This window comes from Patella vulgata, chromosome 6 (genome assembly GCF_932274485.2).
Source record: "Patella vulgata chromosome 6, xgPatVulg1.2, whole genome shotgun sequence".
NCBI lineage: Eukaryota > Metazoa > Mollusca > Gastropoda > Patellidae > Patella > Patella vulgata.
Window position 1 is genome coordinate 42711017 of NC_065884.2, and position 16662 is coordinate 42727678.

The window sequence follows — 16662 nt, forward strand, 5'->3', positions numbered from 1 at the left end:
ATCCTATTAATCCTATAATTCACTATTGCTAGCTGAGAAATTGGCAAAAATATCATTTTCAACTTCAAATTCCAACGTTTGAAAGTAGCTAATGCATGGAGGCAATAGGAAAACAAGGGAGGTAATTGTGTTATTATTTCCTGTGTCAATGATTTTTAAGGGTGGGAAATAATGCCCATGGTCGTATAATAGTGAGTTGATAACCTATTGAGCAAAAGACATAGAACTAATTATGTTTTGACTTTCTTAGAAAATATGAAATTATCGCTTTAAGTCGACCATTTTCTACCACTTTCCCCAGATAGCCAAATTCAGAAATTTCAGAAATTTTCAGCATCGTAGGTTTAGCAGGCCTACCGTATAGGACAGATCGCCAAATCCAGAAAAGTTATTTTTTATCACGTAGTATAGTATAGATAATCAATTCCCTTTCAATTATGCGTAAAGATCTCTCTCTCTCTCTCTGGCTTTCTGAGTTCTCTCTTAGTTATCTAATTTTAAATTAAAATAATTGCATAATAATTCTCTATTATCGTACGCTAGTTTTTGCTAAAATCAAAATAGGCGTTATTAAAACAGCGTAGATAATTAGCATCTTGGCCATACTTCGATTTACCCATGTTGTTTAGCCTATAAATATCTGTCCATTATAAAATAAAATTCGCAACGTCTTTAAATTAACGGTGGGCGTGCTTATCTGGACATCTATATATTTATTATGGTAAATATACAATTACAATACATTGTCATTGTCATTTCATTTATCAATCAAGCAAGGATTATTATTATCTTTTTTTTCTCTCGGTCAAACTTATTCTCGTAGAGATTTCAGTATTTGTGATAAATCTGGTAAAAAAAAACGCCTTTTGGTAAAGATCCCCAGTATTTGTGCAGGGCTTACTGTGTTATTCTTTTAGTGTTCAGACTACCTTGCATAGTGGATGTTTTCTCTTCTGTAGTTCGTCTGCTTGTAATGGTGTACCACGTGTTCTCTGTTTGTGTTGCCGTGAAGCTCTTACAGTCACGTGTTCCAACGTCACAGTATTTCCGCCAGCAGGAAAATAAACAGACTGGCATTGACTTTATACACGAGAAAACTCAAAGCTGACACTGTTTGCAAATTCCACCGTGGCGCTCTATTTTTTAGTGTTTGGAATTCTAAGTGATTATTTTGGAAGCTAGAGGAACATATGAATATGAATATTTGTCAAGGTAAGCGACGATATAATAGTAATAGACTATTTCACCATCTGACAAGGCGCGTCAAGCTGACAGCTGACGGAAAATAGGACACGTTTTGTACTAAGGAAGAAAGCAGCAAGATAGGAATCAAAACAAACGTGTCTGTCGACGTATGAAACTTGACAGTGGTCCTAATTCGTACATGATTAACTTCGTAAACCAATTAACGAATTACAGTAACCAATGGAACCGTTAATTTGGTCGTAAAAGTATGATCAAACCCCCAAAATGTGCTCGAAACTCTAAGCTCCCACTTCCCACCAGTCGAGGTCAAATCGAAATGCAAAACAAATACAATAGCCTATGAGAAATGAATTCTTGCCAATTCCAGACAGAAACGTGCCAAATTGTTCATTTTTTTCATTAGATATATAAATGAGAAGCTACATTCTTTTGGGTTTTCCTTGTGGATTGACAAAAACAGGAAAGGAATAAGTGTAGGCCTATCGTGTCTGGTGATTTATTGGGTTATCAACTTTGGTTTTGTGATCAATATGATCTAGGGAGAAGCGTTTTCTTTGTTTTGACACAACACATATCCAGTACTATAAAAAAAAATAATAGCTTTATAGGTTGAAGATGGTTAGATTTATTACATGATAAATTAAAAAAAATGTTAGCAGCTATTCACATTAGACAAAGAACATTTCCCTTATTAGATAATTTGAACCAGCAGATGGTTGATGAATGAAAGCCCCAGTTGCCAGCTATATTTTCGTTCTATTTTTTATCTCTTTGTTCTGAATGTGTGTGTGATACTGTGATGTCACAAGCAATTATTTTCTTTGTTAGTTTTAAAGATAGATATTAAGCTTATAGATTCAGTCAATACACCAGATAGTGAGGTGAGCCTTGTTGCTTTTTTTTTCTTAGCCTTAAGTGAAGCAGTTTTGTTAATTATTAGTGTTAACATAATCTGAGTTAAAAGGGATTTGTATTTTGATATTGATCATTAGGCTATTCCAGTTTGTTTAAAAGACAGTAGCCTTTGTAAGAGCTAAATCTGCCTACTGCAGATCTTTCTTTAGGCCTTAAATTCTTAAATGTTATATAAATTATTAATTAGACTAAACATTTATTAACATGACAAGATCATACTAAACTCTTGATGCCATGGGATGGCTCAGATTTCAAGTTGATTAGAACAGTTCAGCCATTTAACGATTTAATTTAAAGATGGAGAAGCGAGGCTAAATCTCGAATAACCAGCACCATGGTTACGACAATAAACAATCAATGCACACATCTTGTCAAAAATATAAACATTGACACCTTCGTTCAGATCAGAATAAAATAATTTAAATGAAATTTTCAATATATTCATTCATTTTGTATTTTGAACTATTATAGCAAGAACGCCCAGTTCTTTATCTAAATCTTACATAATGTGCCTTTAAGTAGGCTTACAAAAAGTTACAATTTGGCGTACCTGACTTATAACATGCATTTCTATGAGATTAAAATCTTGGGATATGACATGTACTTAACTACATGTACTACATGTACATGTATATAATCAATTAATTTTTTGTTTCTTCAAAAAAATAAGCATTTTACTCCATAGGCTTAGTACTTTTCAATAATTTGAGAAAGATGACAGATAAGGAAATTTATTTCTTGTTTTCCTAATTACCTTATTTGTATGGTAAAAAAAATTAAGGAAGTTACATCTAGACTCAAAAGAAAGTCTAATTAAATATGTCAAGAACATTGGCCTTCTGAGGATCAATTTTTGGCATGTTCTGGTTACGTTAAAGACAATTTTCCATTCTGGGTTTATTTTAAATGCACATAATATACCATTATACTATATTAAGAGACAGAGACTAAAGAAAGTCTCATCCTGTTTACATTTTGGGATGTACAATGTAGGTCTGTCAACCATGTGACTTTTCACTCAGGATTTTATAGCCAAGATAAAACTATTTTTAGTAACCTACCTCATGTTGTGCATAGCAACATGTGCATAGAGAATATAAGCATTTAAATTAGATAGTATACAGGACATTAAAAATAAAATTTATAGATACATGTATTGTATAAAAATTAATAGGGTTAAGTTCTATTTAAATTACATGTAACAATATCTAAGCTCATGCTTACAGTACACGCCCCAAGCAATAGTCTATAAATCACTCAATGATTCAAAAATTTATTATAATTAAATATATAGAATCAAAATAAAGCACCAAGGGTGAGGGCATAGGCGTAAGAGCTGGGGGAGGCACCGAGGCGGGGCTTGGGGTGCAAAACAATTTTTTTCGGGCGATCAAATTTTTTGAGCAGTGGCCAAAAGATGAAAAAAATAAAATTTTAGTGGATACATGTATAAAAAAAGAAAAAATATGAAAATTATTCCATCCCATGAAATCTGTGACTTTTACTGACCATTGGGTGGGTTTATGCAGTTCCCAACCAGAGTTCAGAGTTTCAGAAATTCACACAATTCTGATTTTGATTCAGGGTGTCTAGTTCTCAAACTGAAACTGTACTGGTTCTAGTGCTACTTGCCGGTATTTTTTCGAGATTGTGCTACGATTATTTAGAATAAACTAGCTAGGTTGTTTTGCTGTATATTACTGCAAAGTACAATCCCATATATTTTTCTAGAAAACAAGTTCTTTACATGTATCTGGTCCGATGATGTTTGACACTTAACTAAAAACCCTTGTCACAGCCAGATTAATATTTTGTACATGTATACATGTACTTGTAAACCGATTTTGATTCAGATTGTTGTGGTATTACATGTTTAATTGTCCCCCGCCTTAGCATATTAGTTCTTAGCGAATTTCACTGATTGTTGATCAGGAGCTATCTGGTAAAGTTATCTAGGTCCATTTTACGGATGCTGCCGTCATATTTTTCAAGCAAAAATGATACAGCCCCACAATGAAAATCGGCCTGTACGCCTATGGGTGAGGTGAGAACCGACCTGTTTGTTTGGGATTTTTCAATGTCAGTGGAGTTGGGTGCTCTTGTTTCAAAATCAGTCACACTAAACCAGCACCGGTTGATTGATGGGCCCTGTATTATTGTACAAAACAAGTCAGGCAAGTCAAATGTTCTACGGAAAGTACAAAAAGAAAAGAAATTGGGTTTACATGTAACATTCTGTTGTTGTGCACCTAACAGGCTAATAAAGTCGGGCGGGGGGGGGGGGGAATGCTCACTAGTCCACGGGTTCACTAGTCTGTGGGCGCGCTACTCCGCCGATATCTATTATTGCCTTTTTTTACGATTGATGATCACATGTAAATGCACACCCGTAATGAGAGAGAGAGAAATGGGGTTTAACGTCCACTCGAAACAAAATAGGTCATCTCGGAACTGACATATGGTTCAAATTTATTTCAATAATCAATTACACATAGGGGTTTTTAGCAGTGGGAGGAAACTGGAGGACCCGTAGAAAACCCACAAGGTTGGACTGGCGACCCTACTCCTCTTGCTACATACAACCGGGGAATCAAAACCACACCGGTTGACTCAATGACAACAGACCTTATGATACAGCGCGCACACCCTAACCATTTGCCCACCCAACATACATACACCCACACCTGTAATGAACTCTGACAATAATACTAACGCACCCACCCAAACAATGAAATGTAATGCACCCACAGTGACAATGAAATGTAAACCCCAACTGACAATGAAATGTAATACACCAATGGTATGTACGCAACGTACCCACATTGAAAGTAGTATGTAACGCTGGTTCCAAGAATTGATTGAATTCAATGTAAGAGTAGGCCGTTAGCGGCTTAGCGCCACTATCTGGCCAAAGTTTCCCTCATAGTACGTACACTGTATAGCGCATGCACGGACTATTGATGATAGGCATACGCTATATATGTAGAGGGCTACATGTATGACGGAAATTTTCTAGGGACAGCGGCATTTCTCCATCAAATTCCAACTGTGAAGGATTCTTTTATGTGCACGCCAATGTGTACACAGGGGCTTGTGTTTTTGTCCCATCTACACAACTAGACACTGGCCCTTCGTCCTGCACTACAGAAAGGGGAGAAACCACGCTGCAAAATTCCAGGGAACTTATATGACCAACACCAGGATCAGTGCACATATCAAACTGTATATTGAGCGGAAGATGGCTGACATTTTAACAGGGCAATACAACATTTTTACGCAACATAACGACATTGATATTACCTGCTGTTTTTTTTTTTTTTGATACCCATATTTATAGTATTTTTAATAGCTGCGCACTAGTGCACCTGCGGAGTAGTGAACCCGCGGACTTGTGAACCCCTCTCAAGACAGGCATACACCATCCAAGTGTGCTATGAGGAAAATTGTGTCCAGACAGTGATGCCTCAGTCTACTAGCCTACCCTAAGTATGGTACTCTTATTTCAAATTCAAACTGTCTTTTTCATGCACACCAACATGTACACGGTACCTTGGTTTTTGTCCCAGCCGAAAGACTAGACTCTGTTCCTTGCCAGACCCTGCATCCTGCACCATTGACAAAGGGAAACCATGCCAATCCTGACCTTTCACATTCCAATAATCAGTTTAAAGATTTTTATTAGTTTATTTATAAGTTAAAAGGAGAGGCTGCATTTTTATACGCCCACATTGAAATGTGGTCGTATATTGTCATCGCCTCCGTCCGTTGGTTTGTCCGTTGGTCCGGCTTTTGAACGCTCTAGAGGCTAAAGTTAATATCCGATTGATTTTAAATTTATACACAGTGTTTAAGGTCATGAGTGATTTCCGATAATTACATTGTACTGTCAGAGTTATGACCCTTGATCACTTCAAAAAATCTTGTGGATGCTCTAGAGGCCAAAGTGAATATCCGATTGACTTTAAATTTATACACAGTGTTTAAGGTTATGAAACAAAGAAGCCTATTGATTTTTAGTAATTTCCGATAATTACTGCCAGAGTTATGGCCCTTGATCACTTCAAAATATCTTGTGGATGCTCTAGAGGCTAAAGTTGATATCCGATTGACGAAGAATCCTATTGATTTTCAATGATATCCGATAATTACTGCCAAAGTTATGACCCTTGATCACTTTGAAAAATCTTGTGACACTCTAGAGGCTTATGTTATCATCCGATTGACTTCAGATTGATACACAGAGTTTAAGGTCTTGAGATGAACAAGTATATTGATTTTCAATGAATTTTGATAACTTGAACAGCTAAATCCATGATATTAAATGGTTCGTATATTAAACTCTTGTTAACTGCCTGGACGATTTAGCTGCTGTGGCCGTATGTTTCGTTGCCTGGCAACCTATCTGTATCTGAGAGTTGTGAGGCTGGACAACTATTAGTGTCCTAGTCAAATTTTTTTGTATCTACATGTATAAGCTAATTATCTTTGATTTATTTCTGATACTACTACATGTTGTATTTCATTGGTGTTCATTCAGTCTTTAACTATATCTCTTTCAACTTTCTATCTTAGTATACATAGTTTTGACCATTGTATATTTACATAACATTTGCTGTGACATATGATGTATGTGTAGCTTAGCAGTAAATATGTAAAGCTTTACAAAGTCATGTGTATAACCTCTCAGTAATTAAAGTTACATGTATTACAAAAATTTGAAACTCATTAACCATTTTACTGCCAAGTTTATATTCTGGTTTATTCAATTTCTAAAGCATGTGAACACAGTACAACTGTACAAGACTGAATTATCAGGGAGATTTGTGATGACGTTTCCAGGCAGATTACATTCCCCATCTCCCTTGTAGAGTATTCCCCACTGCAGGAATACTGGTGGCTAGAGTAAAGAATTATTGGATATTGTTGGGGTTTCTTTATTAACAAAAATATTCATAATCGAGTTATATAATCAAAATTGTTGATCATCATCCCTCGCAAACTACAATATTGTGAAAGTTAAATCTCTAAAAGAAATATCAGTAATAAATGATTCCGTTCAGTATTCATAAAAAAAATTATGAGGAATTGAAAATTACCATTTGGCATCCACTGCAGAATTTATATAAACATGACAGTGTCACCTATGCGATCTTTGGTTAAATTCTTTTGATGGGTTTCTTTTTATCCAAGCCAGGAGATTATCTTTGATATTTTGTTTTTTCTGTCTTGAGTAAATAAATGTTAAATAATCAATTTGAGTACATTTTAGCATGGATTACCCACAAAATATTATCCAAAAGTGCAAATGATGATCAGTGAGTTTGAAAAATTGAGTAACATTAATAGTTTGTTAATGTTTACATTTATGACTGTATGGCATGACAGATCTTTATATCGACCTAGTTTTGAGGCTATGTTATGGTTGATCAAATGGTTTGTTATTGTTTACTGTGTAACTACACCAATGTAGGTTACTCTTCAGTCAGTCAAAATACATTAGTCTGATATGTACTGATAACCTTATATATATTTATATATATAAAACTAGAACACATGTGTATAAACTTGATAAAGAAATGCGTAATAGATTAAAGGATATACCGATATAGATATATTTGGAATTGAATGTTTTTTAATGTAATGTTGTTGCAGTGAGTAATAAGCTAAACTAATACTAATTTGCATGATTTCAAACATTAAACAATAAGCTTTTGACATCTTTAAAATAACACTACATGTATATAAAAACTATGCATCCTATACATGTACCTGTCCCAAATGACGTCAGTCACACCTTTAGCTTGGTTACGTCTATGCTTTATAAATAGCAACAAAATATTATATTTGTCACAAACGTTTTGGCTCTGAACTAATTTTACATATTAACAATTTAAATTTTAAGTTGTTTTTATTTCAGGACTTGCTCACTTAATTAGATAATGAATTAGTTTAAATAGTCAATAGAATACTTAGTCTGATGTCAACTGAAGTAGGTCTATACAATAAAAATACTTGAAAAACAGCTTATTTGCAGTTTTTAAAAAATTTGAAAATAGAGTTCTTTATTTCATTAAGTGGTCTTTGATTTAACCTGTTCTCCCAAGATCCATTAGTTATTGACGAATTCTACTTTTCAGGTATAGAAGAGATGTTTAAAAAATAAAAGTCTTGAGTAGCAGAAATCAATTTCTCTGATTGGAAGAGAATATTAGACACAAAGGCAAGCAATTTTGGCACTGGAATACGCCTACCCGTTTTGATGTCTAAATATCGTAAAGATGGTGAAAACATTTCAGAAATATCTACCAAACAAATGTCACCGCACATATAGTTGTGTGCATTGCCGAGCTCACCTAGCCAATCACGACGAACTGATCTCAAAGGTACAGTATTAGGACAATTTTTATACACCCACATATTCATGTGCCCGTATTATGCAGTCGCCTCCGTCCGTTCCAAATTTGTTTGTGGACACTCTACAGGTCACAATTTTTATCCGATTTTGACGAAAATTGAAATATAGGTCTATCTCCCAAAGATCTCGGTTCCTTTCGATATTGGCATGTATCGGACCATAACTTCACGGATTATGGCCCTTGACTGTACAAAAAATCACGTTTTTAGCTTGTGGACACTATTGAGGTCACAATTTTCACCCGATTTTGATGAAACTTGAAATGCCTGTTTATAATAACCCAAAGATCTTTTTATACACTGAATGTGGTTATACATGTACATTGTCTACCTGTAATAAAAATGATTCTTGTCGTACCCTATACATGTACCGGTACACATGGAATTTGAAAATGATCCTCATGCTCTTAAAATTTTGTATAACAATCACTGCTTCGGAAGAAACATGGGAAACGTGTTCTTTAAAAAGTGTATAATATATCAATATTTCATATTTTCATTACAATGGAGTCATCATTTTATTGATATTATCATTACATTTTAAGCTCTGGGCCATGCTTAAGACCATGTTTCTAAGACGAATTACGGCCATCATTCTGTCTCAGTCGACTGAAAGTCCAGAATTTAATTAATCAATAAATTGATATTTTCTTGTTCAACATGAGATAACACCAAGCGCATAATATTGTTGATAAGACGTTCAGATAACAGTTCAAAATTGAAGCTGAAATTCTCAGATCTCTTGTACTAGAACTTTCAATTAAATCCTAACTGCAGGATTTGAACTAGTAGCTATAAAAGAAAGATATAGTTTTTAAACATCTTTTAAGATGCTTGGAACAAAGTTATCCATTTTTTGTGAAAATAAAATCGATGCTCTGATGGGGAGGCACTTTAAAATGATAGATAGTCAAATAAGTACAATTCCCTGTGATTTAAAACCAACCGTCATGATATGGGGAACTGGAAAGTCTTAACTTAAAGGTGATGATCATAAACATATTCTTTAGATCTCTTGGCAATTATGAGCCATTTCCATTAAAGTATAAAAATAGCCATCTTTTAATTAGATCATGGATTGTAAGGATCCTTATATAGGAACAAATATAGCCTTGTTGTCATCAAGTCTACCAAACCAATCAATATCACAACTATAAAAATAGTTCACGTTAAAGGACCATCAATATTTGACCGAGATTTTTATTTTGTGTAATAATATGTTATACGTAACTCTTTCCCCTGATAAATGGTAAAGGTCATTCAATCTGATGTTTCTGCAATGGCAAAGAGTTTAATTAATGAAAGTTCGATCTGTATTACTTTGATTGACTGAATCTATACACAAATTAATTCAAATAGCTTCTTATAGTTCATTAAAGTATATCTGCCATTGTTAGCCCAATGTACATTAAAGGGATTATCTCAAAACCTATATGTTTTGTGTTTTGTTTTTTTATTTCAGTCTTTTCAAGGGAGTCAGGGTCGAGCCTATCTCTTCAATGATGTGTAAGTTATTTTTACATTAACATTCAGTTTAAGGATGCTTACAGTACATGGATATTTTGAATTTTTGGAAAGTATTAAAATAAATTGTATTGTGCATTTCAAATACTACATTATGAAATAAATGCATCATAGGCTTCACTCTTACATGTATCTTTCCAATGACAATTACAGTTATTAAGTTTAAATAAAAATAACATGAACATGCCATAGATGAAGATTTAGATTTTACATTTCATATCCGTTGCACTTTAAATTCCAAATTTTATTCACCTCAATTGTCAGGAAACAAGATGAAATACAAATGAAGCAGCACCATGAGTATTCAATCATTAATCAGTATTATTCATTGACATTTCTTCTGTCTGGTTACTATCAGGTTTGTTAATGACAGTAAGACTGTGATAGTGATAATGTTCTATAATAAGAGCTTGCTTACAACTTTACCTACACAATTCCACAACATCATATTCTTTATGGCATACTTAGATTCTTATAGAGTCATGATATGCCACAGCTTCTCATTCCACCATCTACCACTTCCACTGAGGATAATCTTAAAATAGGGTCATGATATACTATAGCCTTCTCATACCACCATATACCATGTCCACTGAGGATAATATCTTAGAGTCAAGATATACCATAGTATTCTCATACCACCATATACCACATGCACTGAGGATAATATCTTTAAATAGAGTCATGATATACCATAGCCTTCTCAAATCACCATATATACCACTTCCACCGAGAATAATATCTTCAAATAGGGTCATGCATGATACCATACCATCTCATAAGTCATACCAGCATATACCACTTTCAAATGGTTAATATCTTGAAATAGGAATATAAACTCTATGCTGTACTTTTTATTTGGGAATTTGAGTATTTGAAATGTGATAAGAATAGTAATATTAGAGTTTGACTAGTGTTGAAGTTTTTCATGAGCTGGATAGGTTAAAGAACTTTGTGAAAATGATAATGTCTGGTATGATAAGTTTCAAGTGGCTTTTCCAGTATTTGGTTTCTACTATAGGTCTTTAAAAACTTATTTATATTAAAGTCTTGATTAAATTGAACAGAAAAATAAATGATACTGTTGACAGCTGACTTTGTGTCTGATGGAGATTATAGATTTGGCTTACAAATTATTACAGATGCACATCATATAGTAGCTTTCTTTAGCCATTAGGCCATTGGCATTTTGTGTTTAGTATATTTTTTTGAGGGCATGTGACAAAAGTTTCAGCTGTTCAAGAGTAGTTCAAGATGCCTACTCTTTCCTGTAGCATATGCAGGATTTATGAAAGAGGAGTGCGCAGGGCTAAAATTTTAAAAAGAGAAATTTAAGACTACTGACACATTTGATTCATGAACAGTGCAATTCAGCATAACTATAATGTGTTATTTTTAGAAAGAAGACTATGAAGAGTATCTTTTTGGAAACTTGTATGAAACAAAACACTTTAAATACCTTTGATAAGACATCTAAAAAGGTCAATACTTTCCATTTGATCTGTATGATACATCTAAATTATGCCTTTGAATAAAGTGAACATCTTAATTATGAATATGATCCACATCTTATACATCTTTTATTTTCAAGTGGCTATAAATATTTATTGCAGTATATCCGGTTCCTTTTTAAGTGCATTTACAAGGTCTACCGTCCAAAAATGATGGTCCAATTTTAAAAACAAAAACAAAAAAAACATGAAAATTATTTTGGAATACACATTGTAAACAGGAAAAACAGCATTTTGATTAAAAATTTTAACATAGCTTATTTGCATACCTCTTCATGTGCACTTCAAAAATCAGAATAAATACATGTATCTACTTAGAGTCTGTGCTGTATTAAAACTGACAGTGAGTTGAACTTACATCAAAATCTCTTAACTGCAGAAGAAATTGTGAAACCATTCTAATAATAGCAATAAGAATTGTCGGACATGACAGGTTTCTGAAATGATATGCTGCCATGCAGTGTTTTTGATCAGCTGAAAACTATTATCGATGTGATTTCATATTTTATCTACAGTTAATATTTTTTGTTCAACATTCACGCTTTTCAGCGGATCAAAAGACACCTTGATACCATGTGAGTTTTAATCAGATTCTGTTTTCTACTGGTAACTGATATATACATATAAATAATAGAAGTTGTGGTCTTTAACCTTGTAATGGTACAGGTGTTATTATAATCTACTGCTACCTGTATACACAGGAAGATAGTACTACAAGTTGTGGTAATAACAATTACCGTAAGTCATTTCTAATTCTGCCAAGGTTCAAAATATCTGACTATTCACCTGACTTTAGAATACATGTACATCACTCCAATGGCCATATATCAATCAACAAACTATTGATTAAAAAGGTCATTGAAATGAAAGAGTCAGGTTCTTCAGATTACTCCCCAATATATTAGCATTGCTTTTTTTCATGGCCAGATTCAAATGCGGTTGTGTGTTGCCATAACCCCTTTGTGGGCACTCTTAACGGTTACAGTTATCCAGTTGGCTTAAAACTTATGTGCACATTGTTTACTGTTATGTTCACAAGATAAAAAATTCTCGAACAGCTATATACTTACTATTAAGCTTTCATATTTCATATGAAAGCTTATTGTTTTTGTTAAGATTATTATTATTATTCTTATTATTGTTTTGTGTTTTTCCTGCCAAGCTTATATCTCAGAATCTAACCATAGGATCTTTCTGAAACTTGACCTACCCACTTGAATATTTCAAAATTTCAAATTTTGCCTTTGTGCCGACAAAGTTGTTTACGGGTGAAAAATTCCCATTTACGGCTTGAAAATAATCGAAATAGGCTGCCGTTTCATGAATTAGTCAACTATTTTCAAAATTAAGGATCAAAATTTCCGCAAAAATCGATAAAATATAGTCAGATTGCCTTGAAAATTTAATTCTGTACTAGCTAAGACACTATTGATGGGTACACATAATATGCCACCACCTTGAAACGTGAAAAATCCCAAAGACTTTTGCGATATTTTACTTACAGACATGGGAGTTACATTATCTGAATCCTTGAGGGAATGTCTACAAAAATGTGCAGAGTAGAATTTTGATTTTGGTCAACTGACCGTCACCATTTTAAATTGAATATGAAAAAAGTGAAAAATTCACGTTAGCGGCCATTATAAGAAACACAATAGGCCGTAGTTTGGAGATTTCGTCTCCTATTTCCGAAATAAATATATTTCTAGATAGCCGGTATCGGGGTTGAAAGTTTGGTTTTTCAAAATTTCAAATTTCGCCTTTGAACTTTTTGGTGCCGACAAAGTTGTTTATAGGACATGTTATTTCCTTAATTTGACCTACATTTTTGAATATCTGAGGTCAGTCTGATTTCAAAAATATAATTTCCATCCAAAGTTATCTAATTTAATTTTTCAATACTCTCCTGCCATATTTGAGTTCTTTCCCACCATTTTCATTTCATTTTCTGATCTTTCCCGTTTTTAAATGGCTTCTTCCATTTTTCTGAAACTTCTGGAATAGGAAGTCAATCCGATTACAGCAATATAAGTCTCCGTGATTTCCCTTTGTTTTTCAGATTATTTTTCCGTGTGGGTGAAATGTTTCTCGCTATTTTTAAGCTTATAACCCATGACATGTGACAGGAAGTGGCCGTGAATATGAAAGCTTTCATATCTGCCTGGCAGATCTAGTTTGTTTCGTTTTGGCTTGCATTAGGAAAGATTCCACCAAATTATATATTTCTGATAATTTCTTAATAGGTTGTTGCCCTTGTATATTGTGTCTGGAAAAATCTCCCATGACCTACAAAAGAATGAAATGAAAATTGAAATAGGGTTTAGTGCCATACAGTGTGCTGTGAGGGAAATTTTGCTCGGACACCGGAACTACAGCCTACTCTTTATATCAAATTCCAACTGCAAAGGGATCTTTTACGTGCATGCCAATGTGTACACCGGACATCAGCTTTTCGTACCTTCCGAAGGATTATACATGTACATTGTCCCTTGCCAAGCCCTCTATCGTGCACCACTAATAAGGATGCAAAATCCTGATGAATTTTCTCAGCCAATGTAGGGATCGAACCTGGAACCTCCGGGATAGCGAGTCAACGTCTTACTCACTGAGCCACTGTGGATTCCCTGCAAAAGAATAAAAATGTACTGCTTGGGAGACTTTAACTGCTATGTGTCTATGTATACATCCAATTGTCTGTCATTTTTTTCTTTTCTCTCTTTTGATTATATGAGAAAAGATACAGTCAAATTTCTTTAAATATAATATCAATTGAATACAAAAAAAATGGCATGTGCATAAGTAATTTGTTTCATGTGTTGAGTTGTTTGTTTGTTGGCCTATTTATATAATCTGCTTACATGTAAATAACATATTTGAGATAAGACTGGAAACATCTAGTAGATACCTGCTTTACCTATTTAATTCTAAAATATCCACACAACTGTTGTGTAACTCAACTTGATCAAGCGGAAATAAGAGAACCAGAATAAACTGCATTCTGCATGGGATAATTTATTTTCTATTATTAAAAGGTTACTTATAAAATCAGGCATGTAAAAGCAAATTATCTGCATCTATGTCAAATATATAATCTTAGTTAGTGGAAGTAGCAGATAAATAATGGCTTAAAGACAGAAAGCAGATGAATTCTGTTGAGTAAATCTGCGGTAGCATAAGCCTTGTTGTTTATTGTAAGCGCTACTATCTTCCTGGTTACAGAAATAGACATTTCTTTCTCAGTGGCTGGATGACCTCATTCCAAACAAAAAATATAGATTAGATTTTATAGTCAGGGCTTTTACTTGTAAACATGAATGTTTGTATTATTGCAATGCACATGTATGCAATTTCCTTCCAAGGTCTGCCAGTGTTATATATATAAAACAGTTATGATTCAATATTGAATGATTATGGGTTATTTGTTAATGTTAATAAAAGTATTACACAACGTTTAATGAAAGAGATGTGTAGAACATTATTGGCATATGTCATGCCTTTAGAATGAATATTAACAGAAACTTATGGCTATTTATAAAACCTGTTAGAACAGGAGCCCAGAGGATCGAACCTAGACAAACGAGGTACCAATATCTGACCGTATAGCCATCTACATACTAACCTGAAATGGGCATCTGGTGACCCCCAGAATGACCCCTAAAATGAGTTATACACATACATTCGAGGTACCGGTCGAAACCAATTTTAAATGAAAGAGTACATCTCAATGAGTATGAAATTTCCCATAACAGACGATTGGAGGACAGCATCATACATCGGAACATTTTTACAGCTAATATGCCCTGTTGCAGTTTCATGTTGTTCAACATTTTTTGACGAAAAACGTAATTTAACGATGTCGGGAAGGTTAAAGATGCTCGAAGTGGTTGAAATACTTATGAATGATTCCGACTCGGATTATATTGATGACACAGATTCTGAAGACGATATTTCTGATGAAAAGGACTTAAAATGATTTGCAAATTATAGATCAACTTATCCCCTTCAACTTTTTTATTGATGTCAAGAGTCTATCACTTATAATTTTTCGGCAGCAGTCGATTGAAATATGCATACAAAATATTTCACGTCAGCCTTTATTTAGCCTAACCACTTGACGTCGACATGACGTTGACCGATTAAGGGTTAATGAGTTGTTACTTTTAATCAGATTTTAGTGTATTATAAATGTCTTTCTTGAGGCTTTAAATGTTATATAAACTATTTATATATACATATGTTATATAGACATTTATTAACATGACAAGACAATAATCTACTCTCGATGCCATCTGATGGGTCTGATTTTCAACAGATTTGAATCCGATCTGTGGTTCAATGGCAGTTTAATGATAACCATAGATATTACCTACAGTCATATGTAAACACATCAATTAGAACTTCTTTAGTCTTATTATGACAACATGTATGTAATTTGATGATTATCAAACACAAATAACATATTTTCATTTGTAAGGTGGGGGGGGGGGGAGAGGGAATGCTGGTTTCACTTAAAGTAACTATGCATGATTTGCATTATTCAAAAAAATATCCAAATTCTCACTGTATCCACACTAATATTGAACATTTAATTAAACATATATTATGCAAGAGCTAAATCTGCCTATTGCAAGTCTTTATTTAGGCTTCAGATGTTACAGAAATGATTAATTAGATCTTTATTTACACGACAAGCTTTAAATCAACTCTGTAGACCAACGGATGGCTTGGATACAGTTTGGATTTAAACAGCCTCTTCCATTTAAAATTAAATCAATAAATGGCGGACCAAGCTAACGTTTACCGTTACTCGCTGATGTCACAACCGGAAACTGGTGATGAAAAGTCTGCCAAGCAAGTCTACCATAGCCATTGAGCGTGTTACTTGATTTTCGAGAATATGTGGGTGGAGTTATCATTTGTCAATCAAACGATCGCCAATTCTCATAGACGGTGAAGACACAATTGATGGCTATTTCTAGTACAAACTTCTAACAGTGACAATTCCATTCAGAACAAAGTAATTTGACTGAAATTTTCAACATGTTCTTTTTTATCATCTATTTTTGAATTATTATAGCAAGAATGGCCAACT

The 16662-nt window shown here is 33.9% G+C and overlaps 1 protein-coding gene across 1 annotated transcript in view; it reads left to right on the top strand.

Annotated features, from left to right (window-relative positions):
* The first annotated feature begins 1032 nt into the window (after positions 1-1032).
* LOC126823306 (protein yippee-like 1) overlaps positions 1033-16662 on the top strand; it is a 37675-nt gene continuing 22045 nt past the window's right edge. Inside the window, exons 1-3 of the mRNA XM_050552067.1 lie at positions 1033-1212; positions 8259-8504; positions 9998-10041. Of these exons, the coding sequence (XP_050408024.1) occupies positions 8400-8504; positions 9998-10041 (149 nt within the window). The 5' untranslated portion in view covers positions 1033-1212; positions 8259-8399. The remainder of the gene's footprint in view (positions 1213-8258; positions 8505-9997; positions 10042-16662) is intronic.